Below are 19,238 nucleotides of genomic sequence, written 5' to 3' on the forward strand. Positions count from 1 at the left end.
ATATTTTCTCCTTTCATCAATTAAATTCAATATTTCTTCTGTTACCCAAGGATTCCTACTAGCCCTCGTCTTTTTATCTACTTGATCCTCTGTTGCCTTCACTACTTCATCCCTCAGAGCTACCCATTCTTCTTCTGCAGTATTTCTTTCCCCCATTCCTGTCAATTGCTCCCTTATGCTCTCCCTGAAACTCTGTACAACCTCTGGTTTAGTCAGTTTATCCAGGTCCCATCTCCTTAACTTCCCACCTTTTTGCAGTGTCTTCAGTTTTAATCTACAGTTCATAACCAATAGATTGTGGTCAGAGTCCACATCTACCCTGGAAATGTCTTACAATTTAATCCAGAATTCGAATCGAGAACAGCTGCCAACATGAGTAATGTAGAAGTAAGTATCCTCAGAGTAGTGAAGCAACTTAAATCACTTAAAGAAAGCAAGTCCTCTGGTTCAGACTGTATACCAATTAGGTTCCTTTCGGAGTATGCTGATGCGTTAGCTCCATACTTAACAATCATATACAACCGTTGCTCGACGAAAGATCCATACCAAAAGACTGGAAAGTTGCACAGGTCACACCAATATTCAAGAAAGGTAGTAGGAGTAATCCACTAAATTACAGGCCCATATCGTTAATGTCAATATGCAGCAGGATTTTGGAACATATATTGTGTTCGAACATTATGAATTACCTGGAAGAAAACGGTCTATTGACACACAGTCAACATAGGTTTAGAAAACATCATTCCTGTGAAACACAACTAGCTCTTTATTCACATGAAGTGTTGAGTGCTGTTGACAAGGAATTTCAGATAGATTCCATATTTCTGGATTTCCGGAAGGCTTTTAACACTGTACCACACAAGCGGCATGTAGTGAAATTGTGTGCGCATGGAATATCGTCTGTTATATGACTGGATTTGTGATTTCCTGTCAGAGGGGTCACAGTTCGTAGTAACTGACGGAAAGTCATCGAGTAAAACAGAAGTGATTTCTGACATTCTCCAAGGTAGTGTTATAGTTCCTTTGCTGTTCCTTATCTATATAAACGATTTGGGAGACAATCTGAGCAGCAGTCGTCGGTTGTTTGCAGATGACGCTGTCGTTTATCGACTAATGAAGTCATCAGAAGATCAAAACAAATGGCAAAATGATTTAGAACAGATATCTGAATGGTGCAAAAAGTGGCAGTTGACCCTAAATAATGAAAAGTGTGAGGTCATCCACATGAATGCTAAAAGGAACTCGATAAACTTCGGTTACACGATTGATCAGTCTAATCTAAAAGCTGTAAGTTCGACTAAATACCAAGGTATTGCAATTACGAGCAACGTAAATTGGGAAGAACACATAGAAAATGTTGTGAGGGAGACTAACCAAAGACTGCATTTTATTGGCAGGACACTTAGAAAATGTAACAGACCTACTAAGGAGACTGCCTACACTACGCTTGTCCGTCGTCTTTTAGAATACTGCTGCGTGGTGTGGGATCCTTTCCAGATAGGACTGACGGAGTACATCGAAAAAGTTCAAAGAAAGGCAGCACATTTTGTATTATCATGAAATATGGGAGAGAGTGTCACAGAAATGATACAGGATTTGGGATGGACATCATGAAAAGAAAAGCTTGTTTCGTTGTGACAGAATCTTCTCCCGGAATTCTTATCACCAACTTTCTCCTCTGAATGCGAAAATATTTTGTTGACACCAACCTACATAGGGAGTAACGATCACCACAATAAAATAAGGGAAATCAGAACTCGTACGGAAAGATATAGGTGTTCATTCTTTCCGCACACTATATGAGATTGGAATAATATAGAAATGTGAAGGTGGTTCGATAAACCCTCTGCCAGGCACTTAAATGTGATTTGAAGAGGATCCATGTAGATATAGATGTATATGCAAGAAGTGCTTAAGCCATACTTGGTGCTACGAATGGTTCACATATATTAAAAATGGCTAGACAGAAGTTAAAGATCACAATTTTTCAGGACGCCCTTTGATGTCTACTGACAACACTCACGTCAGGAACGTCAATGAAATTGTGTGTACGAATTGAAGACTGCTGTCTGAGAGAATCTAACATTTCAGTTGGATCATGCCATGAAATACTGTGAGAAGCAAATGGCCTGAAATGTGGCAAGACAATTCACGGCTCTTGCATCACAATAATGCACCCAAAAATACATCCCTGTTCGTTTGTGACTGTTGCACAAAAAACAAAATCCCTGAACTGTCTCATCCTCTGTACTTTCCAGAGCTGGCCTTGTGGACTTTTTTATTTCCAAAGCTGAAAAACCCGTTGAAAGGACGAAGATTTGCAACGATAGATGAGATAAAAGAAAATTTGCAGATGATGCTTCGCATGATCCAGCAAGAGGTGTACCAAGACTGGTTCCGGAAGTGGAAATGGCTTTGGGACCAGTTTATCAATTGTGAAGGAGAGTATTTCAAAGTAGATCATGCACAATAAATAAAAGGAAAGCACAGAAAAATTTTGTGGCCAAAGTTCCATAACTTTTTGGACAGACTTTGTATACAGAGTGTCCCAGGAGGAATGGTCAATGTTCAGTGATGTGGCAGGAACAATCATTCGATGCAAAAAAGGGCAGTAAACATGCACTCTAAAATGCTTATCTTAAGTCCTGTGAGCACTTCTTTGTCTTCACCACTGTGAATCACATTGCTTCTACGGAACAAGTGCTCACAGTTCTTAAGAAATGTTGTTAGAGCCCATGTCTACTAGACTTTTTTGCTTTGAATGACCATTTCTGTTGTATCACTGATTGTTGACCATTCTTCCTGGAACATCCTGTGTAACTGACCCAGCGCAAAAGAGATAAGTTGTAAAACACTTGTTTGACCAATTATTGAGTACTGTTCATCAGTCTGGGTCCCTTAATGACTTGTATTAATGAAAAAGAGTGAAAAAGATTCAAAGAATAGCTGTACAGTTAGTTATTGGTTTATTTAGTATGTGTGATAGTGTGATGTAAATGCTCAGTGAACTGCAGGTTAAGATTTTATGAGGAAGATATTAGGCATCACAGAGACCTTTCACAAAATTCCAAGACCTCATGTTGCAAAATTAGTCAGTAAACATATTATTTCCTCCAACATCTATCTCATGTATTCACCAAGACGATAAAGTAAGAGAAATTTTAAGTCATAAAGTAGGATATGGACAGTCTTTTTTCCAGTTACCATTTGTGAATGATATAGGAAGGAGAAGAAAAAAATACTGGGGTAATATGTGACTTGCAGAATACATGTGTAGGTATGAAGAACGACTAACATAAGTAAACAAATTTGATTGTCTACAGAAGTGTGATTCTGTTTTGTTTAAAGGTATGTTTTGTAACCTTTATAACTGTATTTACTGAATACATCCTTGTTTCTACATTATGGACAAACATCTAAATGTATAGGCCCAATTTGATACAATGCTGCACATGCATTGCAAAAATCATTAGAATTTGTCCTAAAAGATGTATTCGTATGACTAGATTTATCACTTTCCACAGATAGAATTCTTGTATTCTTTGTTTAGGGTACACTTCGGTAAAGCAGATTGACAATTTAAAACTGTGTGACAGACCTGAGCTGGAATGAGAGTACCTGTCTTTTGTGGGCAGCATTCTTATGAACTGAGTGTCAGGAACAAATTGACAGCATCAATTTGAGGCAGTTCATATAAAATTCTACTAAAGTGCTCACATGTGTGACTATATTTAAGGAACATTGTCCACTGTATCCATTTTCAGTGATTCTATTCAGGTAGTGTTGTTGGAGTACCTCAGTCTAATTTATAATGGAAAAAAAAAGTTTCAAATGTGAAATTTCTTTGATAAAAGTCTCTCAGGCTTCTAGCCATGAGAGGTGGTTTCAAACCCATGAAATTTCTTTGTTTGTGACATTCTAAGAAATAAAGTGATTTGTTATACAGTCATCCAGAACTATATTTCAAAGTGGAGTGAACTATATGAATATTCTCTCTCTTTCAGCTTTTGTCTGACCAACGAAACATTCATATTGGAGAAGTCAACTGTGAGCGTGAGCCATCATTGTGTGTGCAACAGGGTGTCAGAACTTATCCAACAATTAGATTATACCCTTTTGGTAGTGTTGGACTTGCCACATTTGCGTAAGTAGTTGTTCAGTAAATGTTAATTGATAATTGTTTAAAATAATACCTAATATTGATAAGTACTATGCCAAGAACTGTCACAAATACCAGACTCATTGGGTTGTCAGCAGACCAGTAATAAAATTGGAGCCTCCAGGTATAGATCTTCCCAGTATGGGAACCTCCAATTAACTTATGTCTTTGTCTAAATGCAACTTATTTGATATTATCTGTTCAACAGTCATTGCTTCACATCTTCGTTGACCTGTTGTTGCTTTCAAATGGCATCACTTACCATGTAATACCTCACCAGGTTCTGAAGGAGAAATAGTTCATAAGTATTATATATCCACACATGTGCCAGTAAAATTTAATTTGTCTGCTCTCTCTCTCTCTCTCTCTCTCTCTCTCTCTCTCTCTCTCTCTCTCTCTCTCTTCCCCCCCCCCCCCCCCTCCCTCTTGCAAGACACACCTAACACATACTTTAAATTACAAGGCTATTTTGTGGCAGGCTTTCCTGACCATCAGGAGTCAAAATCCCAGTACTGTCTTTAGATAGAATGAAAGCCAAAGAAATCTGACACTAGCCTTTGCAGCTGTTAGCTTCATCATCAGGAGAATGGAGGGATGGATCTTGAAAGGAGGGGATGGTCACTCTGACACCAAGATGTTGAGGAACCAATGTGAAGTGAGGGAAAACAAATTTTTAACATTCCCCAATCAATCCATCCTCTTTCCCTGAGGAATGAACAAATAGTTCTGAAAGTTATGAATAGTTTTTTCGCTTGTAAATGTGTCTGTCAACGTTATTGAAGTTTTGTGTTTTAAAGATAAGTACTGACCAACTGTTATGGTTCTATGTAATTATAAAATGTGTTTTTAAGCTAAAAAGCCTGTGTTTTGATATAGTCCCCTTGAAGGTTCATGATTTTTTCCAACATTTTTCCAGTGAGTAAATTTCATACCTGTAGTGCACTCACTTCCCCGAAAAGTCTTCAAAACAACCATCAGCAGTAAACATAACTTTTCCATTGGATCTTTTCCAGTGACAGATTGTATTTAGATTTTGAAATGAATGAAAGTTAGAAGGATTAATCTGCTGAAAAAGACAAATGTTCAAAAAATTACTGTGGTGCCTTTCATTGTCCTGATGAAAGATAGTTTTATTTTTGTTTTTTAATTTTTTATTTTCATTATTTAGGTCTCTTCTTACATATTTTTTCATCTACAGATTCTGTGGAATCACCTATCTCTATTATTGTTTTGCCCTTTGCAAGAAAATAAGTAAACACAATTCCTTTTGCATTCCAAAAATAAAAGTGTGTGTGTCAGTGTGGGATATGAACCCAGGAGCTTTGCTTTTCATGTTTGGAAGATTATGGAATTGCCATTCTTGAGTACTTGCTTACAAAAGGCAAAGTTCAGAGATCTGAGTCCCACTCCAGCACACAGTTTCAATCTGCCAGGAAGTTCCATCTGCACTCTCTGCTGCAGAGTGAAAATTCATTATGGAATTGCCATCCTTCCCAGCTGTTGAATTGTGCAAATCCACCCACAGCTTTGATTGCAGTTTTATTTTTGGCATGAAATGATGAACCCACAACTCATATACAGTGATTCATTTGTACTCAAAATTAGTTGTATTCTCTCTAAAGTGAAATGAAATTTAGTTTTTATGCTTGCTGTTGGGTGGCATTCAACAAATGCACCATCTGATTCCCACAGAGCTGTCTTAATAGTTATTTCTCTGTGTAAAATGTGCCCTAATCAGGTGTCGGGTATTTCCTACACATTTCATTGCTGATCTTCCAATGACATGTTATGCACTTTTTTAAAGTTTACTTTTTTGTTTTGGTTTTGACTTTCCTATACAGAAAATGATTTCCAAGAGAACTATGACCATATTGAATTCAGCCACCCTTTTTTCAGCTATAGGAAATGGGCAAGAAGTTTTTTTTAAAAAAACACAGTATTCCAGTATGTGAATTTGAACAAAACACACATTACACCAATGCTTTAAAAAATCAAACAAACATTGGCATTCAAAGTACATTATTGTGCAATGTATACCAACATAACAGAAACTAAATTTTAATGATATCAACACCATTTGTCAGCTAGACCTCATAACTTCATAGAATCCACGGCACATAAATAAAATGCAAAGTGTCCTATTGTGGTGACTACAAGTCATATTAGAGGGCTTCAGATAGTGTTGTTTCATGTCTTTGAGCTATTCAAGTGGTGCTAATTTTTTTCTGGCATGTCTGTAACCGTATAGTCATGAACTGCAGAACGCAGACATCAGCATATTCCATTGCAGGAACTGAGATCTTCACCTACACATCAACTCAGCCAATGAACACACCCGTCAACTCCTATCCTTAATAAAAGTCCTCAATCTTTCCTCTCCCACATCCACACCGGCTATTCAGAGCATCCTCCTACAGGCCAACCGCAAATTAGAACAGCATGCCACCCTTCACCTCAAAAAACTATCCAATCTCCTGGTTTCCCACCTCCGGAAAGGCAACTCACTCACCCTTCACAACCTTTCCAGCAAACCTCAACCACCTCTCATTGCACACAAACCCAGTCTCTCCCATCTACTCAGTCTCCCACTTCCAGCTCCACTCCCTCCAAAGCCTCAAAATTCCAATCAACACAATCTGGCACCACAACACCCTAATTCAGTAGTTAACCTTTCCTCCAAACCTCTCTCCCAATCCGAAACCTCTGTCCTATCCAAAGGCCTCACCTTCAGCCCCACTCCCAGATTCAACCAAACAGCCCTCGTCAAAGATTTACTGTCCTACACTCGTACTCTCTGCTGGAAGTATCACTTTGCCACGAAGAAAAATGATCCTAATCCTACCCCTAATGATCCAACTCCCCAAGACACTATCCAAATTGAACCCTGCCTGGAACAGTTCCGTCCTCCATCACAGGCGGGACCCACCTCCTCTTCCTCAAAATCACCCTCTCCAAACCTTCCAGGAATTTCTGACTTCCAGCCTTGCCTCTCAATCCTTCTTAAAAAACCTTAACCGTACTCCCAACATCACCACTGCTGAAGCCCAGGCTATCCGTGATCTGAAGGCTGACCGGTCCATCGTCATTCTTCCGGCGGACAAGGGTTCCACGACCGTGGTACTTGATCGTCGGGAGTATGTGGCTGAGGGACTGCGTCAGCTTTCAGACAACACCACATACAAAGTTTGCCAAGGTAATCCCATTCCTGTTGTCCAGGCAGAGCTTCAAGGAATCCTCAGAACCTTAGACCCCCTACAAAACCTTTCACCTCACTCCATCAACCTCCTGACCCCACCGACACCCTGCACCCCTACCTTCTACCTTCTTCCTAAAATTCACAAACCCAATCATCCCGGCCGTCCCATTGTAGCTGGTTACCAAGCCCCCACAGAACGTATCTCTGCCTACGTATATCAACACCTTCAACCCATTACGTGCAGTCTCCCATCCTTCATCAAAGACACCAACCACTTTCTCGAACGCCTGGAATCCTTACCCAATCCGTTACCCCCAGAAACCATCCTTGTAACCATTGATGCCACTTCCTTATACACAAATATCCCGCACGTCCAGGGCCTCGCTGCGATGGAGCACTTCCTTTCACGCCGATCACCTGCCAACCTACTTAAAACCTCTTTCCTCATTACCTTAGCCAGCTTCATCCTGACCCACAACTTCTTCACTTTTGAAGGCCAGACATACCAACAATTAAAGGGAACAGCCATGGGTACCAGGATGGCCCCTTCGTACGCCAACCTATTCATGGGTCGCTTAGAGGAAGCCTTCTTGGTTACCCAGGCCTGCCAACCCAAAGTTTGGTACAGATTTATTGATGACATCTTCATGATCTGGACTCACAGTGAAGAAGAACTCCAGAATTTCCTCTCCAACCTCAACTCCTTTGGTTCCATCAGATTCACCTGGTCCTACTCCAAATCCCATTCCACTTTCCTTGATGTTGACCTCCACCTGTCCAATGGCCAGCTTCACACGTCTGTCCACATCAAACCCACCAACAAGCAACAGTACCTCCATTACGACAGCTGCCACCCATTCCACATCAAACGGTCCCTTCCCTACAGCCTAGGTCTTCGTGGCAAACGAATCTGCTCCAGTCCGGAATCCCTGAAGCATTACACCAACAACCTGACAACAGCTTTCGAATCCCGCAACTACCCTCCCGACCTGGTACAGAAGCAAATAACCAGAGCCACTTCCTCATCCTCTCAAACCCAGAACCTCCCACAGAAGAACCACAAAAGTGCCTCACTTGTGACAGGATACTTTCCGGGACTGGATCAGATTCTGAATGTGGCTCTCCAGCAGGGATACGACTTCCTCAAATTCTGCCCTGAAATGAGATCCATCCTTCATGAAATCCTCCCCACTCCACCAAGAGTGTCTTTCCGCCGTCCACCTAACCTTCGTAACCTCTTAGTTCATCCCTATGAAATCCCCAAACCACCTTCCCTACCCTCTGGCTCCTACCCTTGTAACTGCCCCCAGTGTAAAACCTGTCCCATGCACCCTCCCACCACCACCTACTCTAGTCCTGTAACCCGGAAGGTGTACACGATCAAAGGCAGAGCCACGTGTGAAAGCACCCACGTGATATACCAACTGACCTGCCTACACTGTGACGCATTCTATGTGGGAATGACCAGCAACAAACTGTCCATTCACATGAATGGACACAGGCAGACAGTGTTTGTTGGTAATGAGGATCACCTTGTGGCTAAACATGCCTTGGTGCATGGCCAGCACATCTTGGCACAGTGTTACACCGTCCGGGTTATCTGGATACTTCCCACTAACACCAACCTATCCGAACTCCGGAGATGGGAACTTGCTCTTCAATATATCCTCTCGTCCCGTTATCCACCAGGCCTCAGTCTCCGCTAATTTCAAGTTGCCGCCACTCATACCTCACCTGTCATTCAACAACATTTTTGCCTCTGCACTTCTGCCTCGACTGACATCTCTGCCCAAACTCTTTGTCTTTAAATATGTCTGCTGGTGTCTGTATATGTGTGGATGGATATGTGTGTGTGTGCGCGAGTGTATACCCGTCCTTTTTTTCCCCCTAAGGTAAGTCTTTCCGCTTCCGGGATTGGAATGACTCCGTACCCTCTCCCTTAAAACCCACTTCCTTTCGTCTTTCCCTCTCCTTCCCTCGTTCCTGATGAGGCAACAGTTTGTTGCGAAAGGTTGAATTTTGTGTGTATGTATGTGTCTGTTTGTGTTTCTATCGACTTGCCAGCGCTTTCGTATGGTAAGTCACATCATCTTTGTTTTTTTTATATATATATATATATATATATATATATATATATATATATATATATATATATATATATATATATAAAAAAAAATGATATCAATATAATAGAGGGAAACATTCCCCACAGGGAAAAATATATCTAAAAACAAGTATTACCAGTGGCCCGAGTACGCGTTTTCGCGATTGCGTAACGCCTTCAAGGCCACGCGCAGGTTTGGACGTGCCGGACAGGCTTGGACATGTTCCAGACGGTTGCAACACAATTAGTAGGGGCAGGTATAAAAGACGTAGCGACGTCTATCTAGTTACAGTGGACTCAGGTTCCGTTGGTGGTAAACAGCATTTCATTGACACTGTCTTGTCTATTCGGAACGTTTTGGAATATTGTGTCGCAGAAGAACTCTTCGCGAAAGGTAACAGGACTCATATTCATGCATATTTGAAATTAGCGGAAAGTAAATTGTTGGTGGAAGTACGGTCCGGTATAGAATTTATGTTTGGTTCTATAGATGGTGTTTTTGATGTACAGACCTACGCCTGGCCTTCCTGGTACCTAACAATCAACAACGTATCGACGACTTGGCTCTGACATTTTATGGGAATAAAATTAACTATTCAGCTGCTGTAATTGTTCTTGAAGAGCTGTGGTTTTACAAACCCAATATATAGAGGGAAACATTCCCCACAGGGAAAAATATATCTAAAAACAAAGATGATGTGACTTACCAAACGAAAGTGCGGGCAGGTCGATAGACACACAAACAAACACAAACATACACACAAAATTCTAGCTTTCGCAACCAATGGTTGCCTCGTCAGGAAAGAGGGAAGGAGAAGGAAAGACAAAAGGATATGGGTTTTAAGGGAGAGGGTAAGGAGTCATTCCAATCCCGGGAGCGGAAAGACTTACCTTAGGGGGAAAAAAGGACAGGTATACACTGGCACACACACACACATATCCATCCACACATACACAGACACAAGCAGACATTTGTAAAGGCCTATATATATATATACACACACACTGTTTCCTGAAATGTACAAGGACGTTTTGGAGTTTATAACAGTGTTTTCTTGGCAGTCTCCTTTTGCTTGGTTAGTTGGACATTACAAACTTATTATTGATCTTATTATATTGTTTATTATTATTATTATTATTATTATTACTTCCACATGTGTGATGCAATTGTTTCGTTATTTTTATGTTCTGATTGTATATTCTGTGAAACTACAAAGGTACTCTATAGGTTTACTACTTTCAACGAAACAAAGCGAAAGCAGATTGTCAAGAGGACATTGCTGTAATCTCCAAACACTTTGACACTCCTTCCACCTTTCTGTTTTCCCTTCTTTGCTTAGAACTGGGTTCCCATCTGAGCTCTTGATATTCATACAAGATGTTCTCTTTTCTCCAAAGGTCTCTTTAATTTTCCTGTAGGCACTATCTATCTTACCCCTAGTGAGATAAGGCTCTACATCCTTACATTTTTCCTCTAGACATCCCTGCTTAGCCATTTCGCACTTCCTGTCGATCTCATTTCTGAGGGTCTATACAAGGGCGATGTACTTGAGGGCAATGTTATAGAAATGGAAGAGGTAGATGAAGATGAAATGGGAGATATGATACTGCGTGAAGAGTTTGACAGAGCACTGAAAGACCTAAGTCGAAACAAGGCCCTGGGAGTAGACAACATTCCATCAGAACTACTGACAGCCTCGGGAGAGCCAGTACTGACAAAACTCTACCATCTGGTGAGCAAAATGTATGAAACAGGCGAAATACCCTCAGACTTCAAGAAGAATATAATAATTCCAATCCCAAACAAAGCAGGCATTGACAGATGTGAAAATTACCGAACTGTCAGTTTAATAAGTCACGGCTGCAAATTAGTAATGCGATTTCTTTACAGACGAATGGAAAAACTGGTAGAAGCCGACCTCAGGGAAGATCAGTTTGGATTCCGTAGAAATATGGGAACACGTGAGGCAATACTGACCCTACAACTTATTTTAGAAGCTAGATTAAGAAAAGGCAAACCACATTTCTAGCATTTGTAGACTTACAGAAAGCTTTTGACAATGTTGACTGGAATACTCTTTCAAATTCTAAGGGTGGCAGGGGTAAAATACTGGGAGCGAAAGGCTGTTTACAATTTGTACAGAAACCAGATGGCAGTTATAAGAGTCGAGGGGGCATGAAAGGGAAGCAGTGGTTGGGATGGGAGTGAGACAGGGTTGTAGCCTCTCCCCGATGTTATTCAATCTGTATATTGAGCAAGCAGTAAAGGAAACAAAAGAAAAATTAGGTGTAGGTATTAAAATCCATGGAGAAGAAATAAAAACTTTGAGGTTCGCCGATGACATTGTAATTCTGTCAGAGACAGCAAAGGACTTGGAAGAGCAGTTGAACAGAATGGACAGTGTCTTGAAAGAAGAATATAAGATTAACATCAACAAAAGCAAAACGAGGATAATGGAATGTAGTCGAATTAAGTCGGGTGATGTTGAGGGAGTTAGATTAGGAAATGAGACACTTAAAAGTAGTAAAGGTGTTTTGCTATTTGGGGAGCAAAATAACTGATGATGGTCGAAGTAGAGAGGATATAAAATGTAGACTGGCAATGGCAAGGAAAGCGTTTCTGAAGAAGAGAAATTTGTTAACATCGAGTATAGATTTAAGTGTCAGGAAGTCGCCTCTGAAAGTAATTGTATGGAGTGTAGCCATGTATGGAAGTGAAACATGGATGATAAATAGTTTGGACAAGAAGAGAATAGAAGCTTTTGAAATGTGATGCCACAGAAGAATGCTGAAGATTAGGGGTAGATCACATAACTAATGATGAGGTATTGAATAGAATTGGGGAGAAGAGGAGGTTGTGACACAACTTGACAAGAAGAAGGGACCGGTTGGTAGGACATGTTCTGAGGCATCAAGGGATCACAAATTTAGCTTTGGAGGGCAGCGTGGAGGGTAAAAATCATAGAGGGAGACAATGAGATGAATACACTAAGCAGATTCAGAAGGATGTAGGTTGCAGTGAGTACTGAGAGATGAAGAAGCTTGCACAGGATAGAGTAGCATGGAGAGCTGCATCAAACCAGTCTCAGGACTGAAGACAACAACAACATTTATATAGTGCATAAATACATCACTGACTTGCCCCTTGATGTAAATAGGTTGAAAGGCAGTCACACTGAATAATTTCAGACTCCCATCACAGTGTTTTGAGGAGAGTTGGGAAGCATTTAATGTTTGTTAGTAAGTGTGTGAAACTGAATTCAGCATTAGGCAAATTAATGATGTCCTACTGTTTCACTAGACAGTGTTTCAGAAAATTCTTCCTTCATGAGGCTCAAGATCAGAGCCAGATTTTATAGAATTTTTTGGTGTGGTCAGTATTCTTAGTTTTCCAGTACTGTACGTAACTTTTTCAGTGCCATTGGCATAGACAATTTGAAACCAATGCCTGAACTGCAGGGCGATGCCATAGATGTATGTGATAAAGCTACAGTCGACATGATAGCCAGTTTTGGTTACATTTTCAGTAGTAGAGCTTGGAAACTCAGTGAACTCTTCCCCACTGGTATCTTGATCAGTTGATATGAGTTTCATAATTGTTAGACAGTAAACATTTTGCAAACATGAATGCCATTTTCACATACTACTGATGGTATTTGCCACCTTCCCCCTATCAAAAGTTGATTGGGAGAACTGGGACCTATTTTGTTAACCATTAACTATTTGTAGCACATTTCAGTTTTAGTTTAATGTGTCATGAAGCAGTTATTTCTTTTTACATGTGTTCTGGTTGATTTCAGTCATTAACACCTGAACTGAAATCTAATTTGGTGCAAATATTAAGAATGATTATGAAGTCATTACTGTATATTTCCCATTTATATATCTTCTATATTGAGGTATCCAGAAACATCTTCCTTGGTGTTCTGTCAGCAGTGTTGTTTTGTGATTTTTAAGATGAAAGAATTTATTAGTGGGACTGCATTGCAATGGTCTCTAATAAACATATGCCTTCGTAGTAATAGAATCGATGTCAGTATTTTTCATTTTTGGTGCAATATTTCCAGAGTAATGCCAATTATTTTGTTAAGATTTCAATATATGCAGCATTGGGAAGCTTCTAGAACTAGACCTTTTGCCACTAACAATCTAATTGATGGCTGTTAACACTGATATATTTGTTGTTTTTTTTAAAGGTCCTGTAGAGTGGCAAGAGAGAGTGTGAAATGACCATGTTTGCTACATTTATTTGCAGGATGTATTCAGGATATCATCGTGATGCACGTTCCTTGCGACAGTGGGTATACAACTTTTTGCCATCTTCTGTGGAATCACTAACCCCCGGCTTGTTTGAGGCCAGAGTTCTCAGAGACACAGGTGAAATGTGGCTTGTCGATTTCTATGCTCCATGGTGTGGCCATTGTGTCAGCTTTTCGCCAGAATTCCAGTTAGTTGCACAGGTATGCGTCTGAATTGGAATGTAGAATCTCTTTTTCTCTGTGTTGAATAAGTCTATATCTTTAGGAGTGAAATAAATAACGTATCATTCTTCTGTGTTATAAATTCTCTTTTAAGTGTGTGTGGAATGACTCCGTGTTCCAGAAACTCGAAGGGCGTGTGCGATGTGCAAAAGTCGATTGCGAAAAATATCGCAACCTTTGTGTGCAGCAGCAAGTGAATGCATATCCTACAGTGATATTCTACCCGGGCAGACGTGAAATTTCCAGCCAGTCAGCAGAGCAGATAATTCGTCGTGTTGAGGAGTTCATTGCAGACTTGCAAAGAGATGATAAATATAATAGACATGATGAATTTTAAACTTAGCAAAAAGTAACAATTAACATAATACATAAAAAGAAAGGCCCAAAAGTAAGGCAGATGCACTGCATTCAGCAACTGTTCCAACCATCTTGGCTTGATGTTACCATATAAGCTTTCCAGTATTGTGGCACAACACAGTAATGAAGACACAAACGCTGTTTACTACAGTGTTCAAGTATACTATGTATCATACTTTTGTATGAACGTGTTATGTCATCAGCTTGCTATAGGCAGAAAAAGAATCTAATGTGATTGAATTATTATTATTATTATTATTATTATTATTATTATTAGATCTTTGATACTGAGATCTGCAGTCTGTGATACTATTACTCATATTGCAACAAACTATTTTGTACATTAGTGTTACTATGGTAATTAACAGAGTAAGTGGTTTCAAGGTGTTGTACTTCACACTGTACATCACATACTAGTTTTCATGCTTAATAATAAGCTTTTTCAAGAACCACAAAGTTGCTGTAAAGTTAATATAATAGATTCCCTGAAATGCAAACATGTGATATTCTGTGTTGATTACAGTTCCTTAAGAGTGATTCTTGTCTTTTCTGTACTAATTTTTGTGAAAATTTTTATAAGTATCACACAAGTTTTATCTGAATATTATTTATACTTGTTTGCTGTGTTTCCATTATTTCACCAGACAGAGGGAACAGATTTCAGTAGTTTAATTTCCAAAAAATAGGTATATGGAGGGTGATGTACTTTACTACATTTTCATTCAGTACAGCATTCAATGATCTGCTGCTCATTCTGTTAGCAGTTGTAATATTTTTTTGTCGAATATTCCATTATTTATAAAGCAGAGACAACCTGTGTAGTGAAATTAGCAATTGTTTAGTGAAATTAGCAATTTTACCCGTACCTACAGAATGTATTCACCATATCAAATTTTTGGGAGTTAGTTTATCATTATTTTACTGATATTGGATTTAAATGTAATTTCACAGGTATAACAGAAGTATTATTGTGTGTGAATCTCATTCCCTATGTTTTGTGGTATAACTCTGTTAACCTGTTGCTGTCTAGTTGGTGCCATGGTTGAAAAAATGGCAGTCACTATTCTGTGTCATTGAAATAATCATTCTTTGTGATTTGGGCTCTGGAAATATTTCATATTTCTCATAGCTCTCACCTACTGGGCTTCCAAGCTTTTCTGGATGAAAACTGATATTGTCATTTAGAGTTTGAATGTGATAAAAATACACATTCTCACTACTATAAACAATATCCAGCTGAAGTAAAGCTCTTCATTGAGTTTTTCTGGCATGTTCTTGAACTTTTCCTTCGTCTGTTTAAGAAATTGATAAAATTAGGCATGTCAAGTCATTACCACCATTAGTTGAATTTCCACTATTGTTTAGGACACACAATTTTTCATTTAATCATTCACACTTCATATTTCGTAAAGACCATCATGAAGGAGAGCCCTTGGGAGTATTTAATACATTAAGTTTTATTAGTGTATTCCCTCATGTGTCTTAACATTATTTCCGAATCGAACCTGAAGTGACAAAAAATATGAAGTTAAACATCTTTGAAAAAAATAATGAATGTTTATCTAGGGAAAAACAAGAAAAAATCCTGTAACTTAATAATTTCTCATTTGTCGTCAAGAAAAATATTTAAATTTAATTTCGCTGACCATTTAGCAAGTTATGAGACTAAATTGGTAATATGAATTAATCTTTTAAGAATCCAATAATGAATGTTGTTTTGAAATGTCTGTATAATTGTATTTGAAATTACACTATTGTACATTAGATATTTCAATATTTGTTGTATTTAAGCCATTGAATAATTATTGTGGCAAGGAAATCTCAAATTCTAAAATAGCTCTCTATCTATTTCACATAAGTTGTAAAGTGTTTCACACTTTCAAGTCAATCTGTAAAAACTGATTAATCAGTATTGCTTTGTATTTCATTATACAAAATAGCCATTACAGTTCATTGCCAAACTGAGATCTGCTGTGAGGAATATTAGAGGGACATATAATACTTCCAGGAGTTGTTTCCATATCATCATGTATGATACCACCTGTACAGTATTGTTCTCACATACTTAAAAATTGGACTGTAATGTCTGAAAAATTATTTTAGTATAATGATGATTTTTATTGGTCTTTAATGTTATAATTTATTTTCACAAGGAAATCAATTTAATTCTGCTTAATATCGTGGGGCCCGCTCATTCTTTCCCATCATTTTTTCACTAATATTCGTGTAGTTGTCTGTGTAATAGGGACGTAAAGGGATACAGTTTCCTGTGATGAGTTGGACATTCTATTCAAGACTGATTATGCTGCAAATACAATTGACTTGGAAGGGCTATCTTGCCCTCCACTTTGTATGTATAGTATTATTTGAACATGTGTTTAAATTTTGCAGTTGCTGCTATTTGTTGAAAGGTGGTGATGGCTTCACTTCAGTGCTCTAGAGCCATACAGTCCTAAGCACAAAATATTTATGACCTGATACTAAGGGCCATTGACCATACAGGGTGTACTTGAAGGTGCTCACCTTTTTTTTATACAGTTACATGACACACATTCTGTATTATTGGCACTTGTGTAAAATGATATAGCTGTGCTACTTTTCTGTGTTTACTGCGTATCATAATTTTATGTCTGTTAAGTATACCCAATATCTTTTTAACTTATTTTTATTTATTTGTTCTACATAACTGTAAATTTTGATGTTTAGAAGTTAGTAGCAGTTGGAAATCACATTACACTTACATTTAACTTAGTTATTTTGGTTAAATAATAAATTGATAATTAATTATTTGTGAAGTTGGCAGGAAAGGAGAAAAAGGGGTGGGAGTGGGAGGAGGGGGTCATTGCTAAGCATTGTAAACTGGTTTTGGCTGTTGTGTTCTTGGTAAGTCACCATTCAGTCTTACTGTTGTTTTTAAAGACAATTATCACAGTGTATTGGTAAAGTATGTAAACCAGACTTGTTTGTGTGTTTGGCTGTCATTATTATAGACCTATTACCTGCAGTTTGTTTAGGAGAAAGGTGGTGGGGGGGGGGGGGGCATAACGGTGAAACATCTTGAGAATCAGACAGATTGTTATAACTATACTAATGTAATAGTCCTGTGGAAGTTTCAGACAAATGGTTATAGCTATACTAATGTAATAGTTCTGTGAAAGTTTTGTGGTATGGATGATGGTATGTTTGATGACTGTTTGACACCTGAAACTATTCTCTCCGTTGAAGTTAAAATGTGTAATGTTTTTGATGAGTTCAGTGTCTTATTCTGATGAATGGTTCACAGTAAAGTTTAAAAGATAATGTGTCCTCACCATTTTCCTCTTTGTTGTTTATTTTAATGTTTTGATTGATGAAAATTTAGCATCTGAGAATAATGTATTTCCTCTTCACCATCTGTCTTAATAATGTATCTAATTGGTGAGCTAAGGTCAACTGTCTTATTTCTTTCAGCGCACAAATACATTTTTTGTGACTGCCATTTGCTACGTGTCCACATCTAGTGAGGTCGTGGTAATACACTAACAACCAGTCTGCCTTGAAAATGATGAACAGAGTAATAAAATCTGTCTCTATTCTTTGAGGTGTTTCGACTGTGTACAACTTATCATTCAGTCACAACACATCAACGAATGAGCTAAGTATGGATATGTACGCTATTTATGAAGGAAGCTGTACTTGTAACTGATCATTGCATAGCCAGCCAACTTGTGGATATGGTTAAAAAGATGCAGCAACACAATACAGCAATCTTATTTAGATCATAACATAAATAATTTCAGAGTAAAGGAGATAATTCACTGAATAGTATAAGCATTGAGTTATTGACAGGCATACAAAAAATAACAAAAACTTTTTCTTTTGTATGTGCCTGTTAACAACTCAACGCTTTCTTCTATTATTAGGTCAGTTGTCCCCTTTACATCGAAATTATTTACATTCCACCAGTACTTCCTTTATCATATTTAGGTCACAACAATAATGTGAGGTAGTGATAATGTTGAAAAGTACTGTTGTAAAGAAATGTTCATGGAATTAATTACTTAAAAGCTATTATGAGATATGCTAATCTATGATTAATTCATGTTTTGTAAGTGCTGTGTACTTTCTGTGTGGTGAACAAATTTTTTTTTTTGTATTAGGTTAATGTTCCTTTGCTATTTTCCTCTTTGGGAGAGGAAATGGGTAGAGATTATGAATCTCATCATTAATGGAAGCTGGAACTTTTCATTCCGATGCACTTACGTGGATCGACGGATTGTATGTTTAATGTGCATAAAGGTACATTGACACATTCACAGTTATGAATATTTGTTACATTTTCCATATTGTAACTGTTCCAGTTGTCTGTTCAGTGCAGTAATAATTTTCTTATACGGTCCCAAACAAATAGAGCTGTAAAAGAAAATATGTATATATTTTAAAAACGAAGTAATAAATGATTTTAAGTATAAAGCTGTTACTGGTTATCATTATTGGGTACTTTCAAATTTTTCATATATGTGGCTGTCATTTTCTCACAAGAAGCTCACATACAGTGTGCAATCTATTGACACTTGGTTACAGTTAACAAGACATAATGACCTATTTATTCCTTTCTGTTCTTGTTTCAGAAAGTGACTGAATGAATCACCACCATTTTTGCCATAGCATAATTGGCAGGTACTGATGACTGTTCACTAAGAGAGCAGTTCAATTATTTACGTGTTTCGTGGCTCATAATTGCCACCTCTTGCTATGATGTGGAGCAAGTCATTTTTGTGGTCATAAAACACTTTCTCAGTGAGAAATATGACAATGTGGAAGTTTCCAGAATGAGATTTCCACTCTGCAGCGATGCACATATATGAAACTTCCTGGCAAATTAAAACTGTGTGCCGGACCGAGACTCGAACTCGGGACCTTTGCCTTTCGCGGGCAAGTGCTCTACCAAGATACTGGCAG

General features: G+C 38.4%; 1 protein-coding gene across 2 annotated transcripts in view; it reads left to right on the forward strand.

Annotated features, from left to right (window-relative positions):
* Window positions 1-18,749, forward strand: part of LOC124711462 (dnaJ homolog subfamily C member 10-like) — a 110,895-nt gene extending 92,146 nt beyond the window's left edge. Inside the window, exons 11-14 of one of the 2 annotated variants that reach the window (XR_007005483.1) lie at window positions 4,005-4,144; window positions 13,715-13,919; window positions 14,062-16,812; window positions 17,748-18,749. Coding sequence is in view for 1 of the 2 variants with exons in the window: in XM_047241558.1 (XP_047097514.1) it covers window positions 4,005-4,144; window positions 13,715-13,919; window positions 14,062-14,277 (561 nt within the window). In the remaining variant the exon portion in view is untranslated. Of the gene's footprint in view, window positions 1-4,004; window positions 4,145-13,714; window positions 13,920-14,061; window positions 17,315-17,747 lie in introns of those variants that run through there. The other variant, XM_047241558.1, reaches the window with a different exon arrangement.
* Window positions 18,750-19,238: the final 489 nt, after the last annotated feature.

This window comes from Schistocerca piceifrons, chromosome 8, assembly GCF_021461385.2.
Source record: "Schistocerca piceifrons isolate TAMUIC-IGC-003096 chromosome 8, iqSchPice1.1, whole genome shotgun sequence".
Taxonomy (NCBI): domain Eukaryota; kingdom Metazoa; phylum Arthropoda; class Insecta; order Orthoptera; family Acrididae; genus Schistocerca; species Schistocerca piceifrons.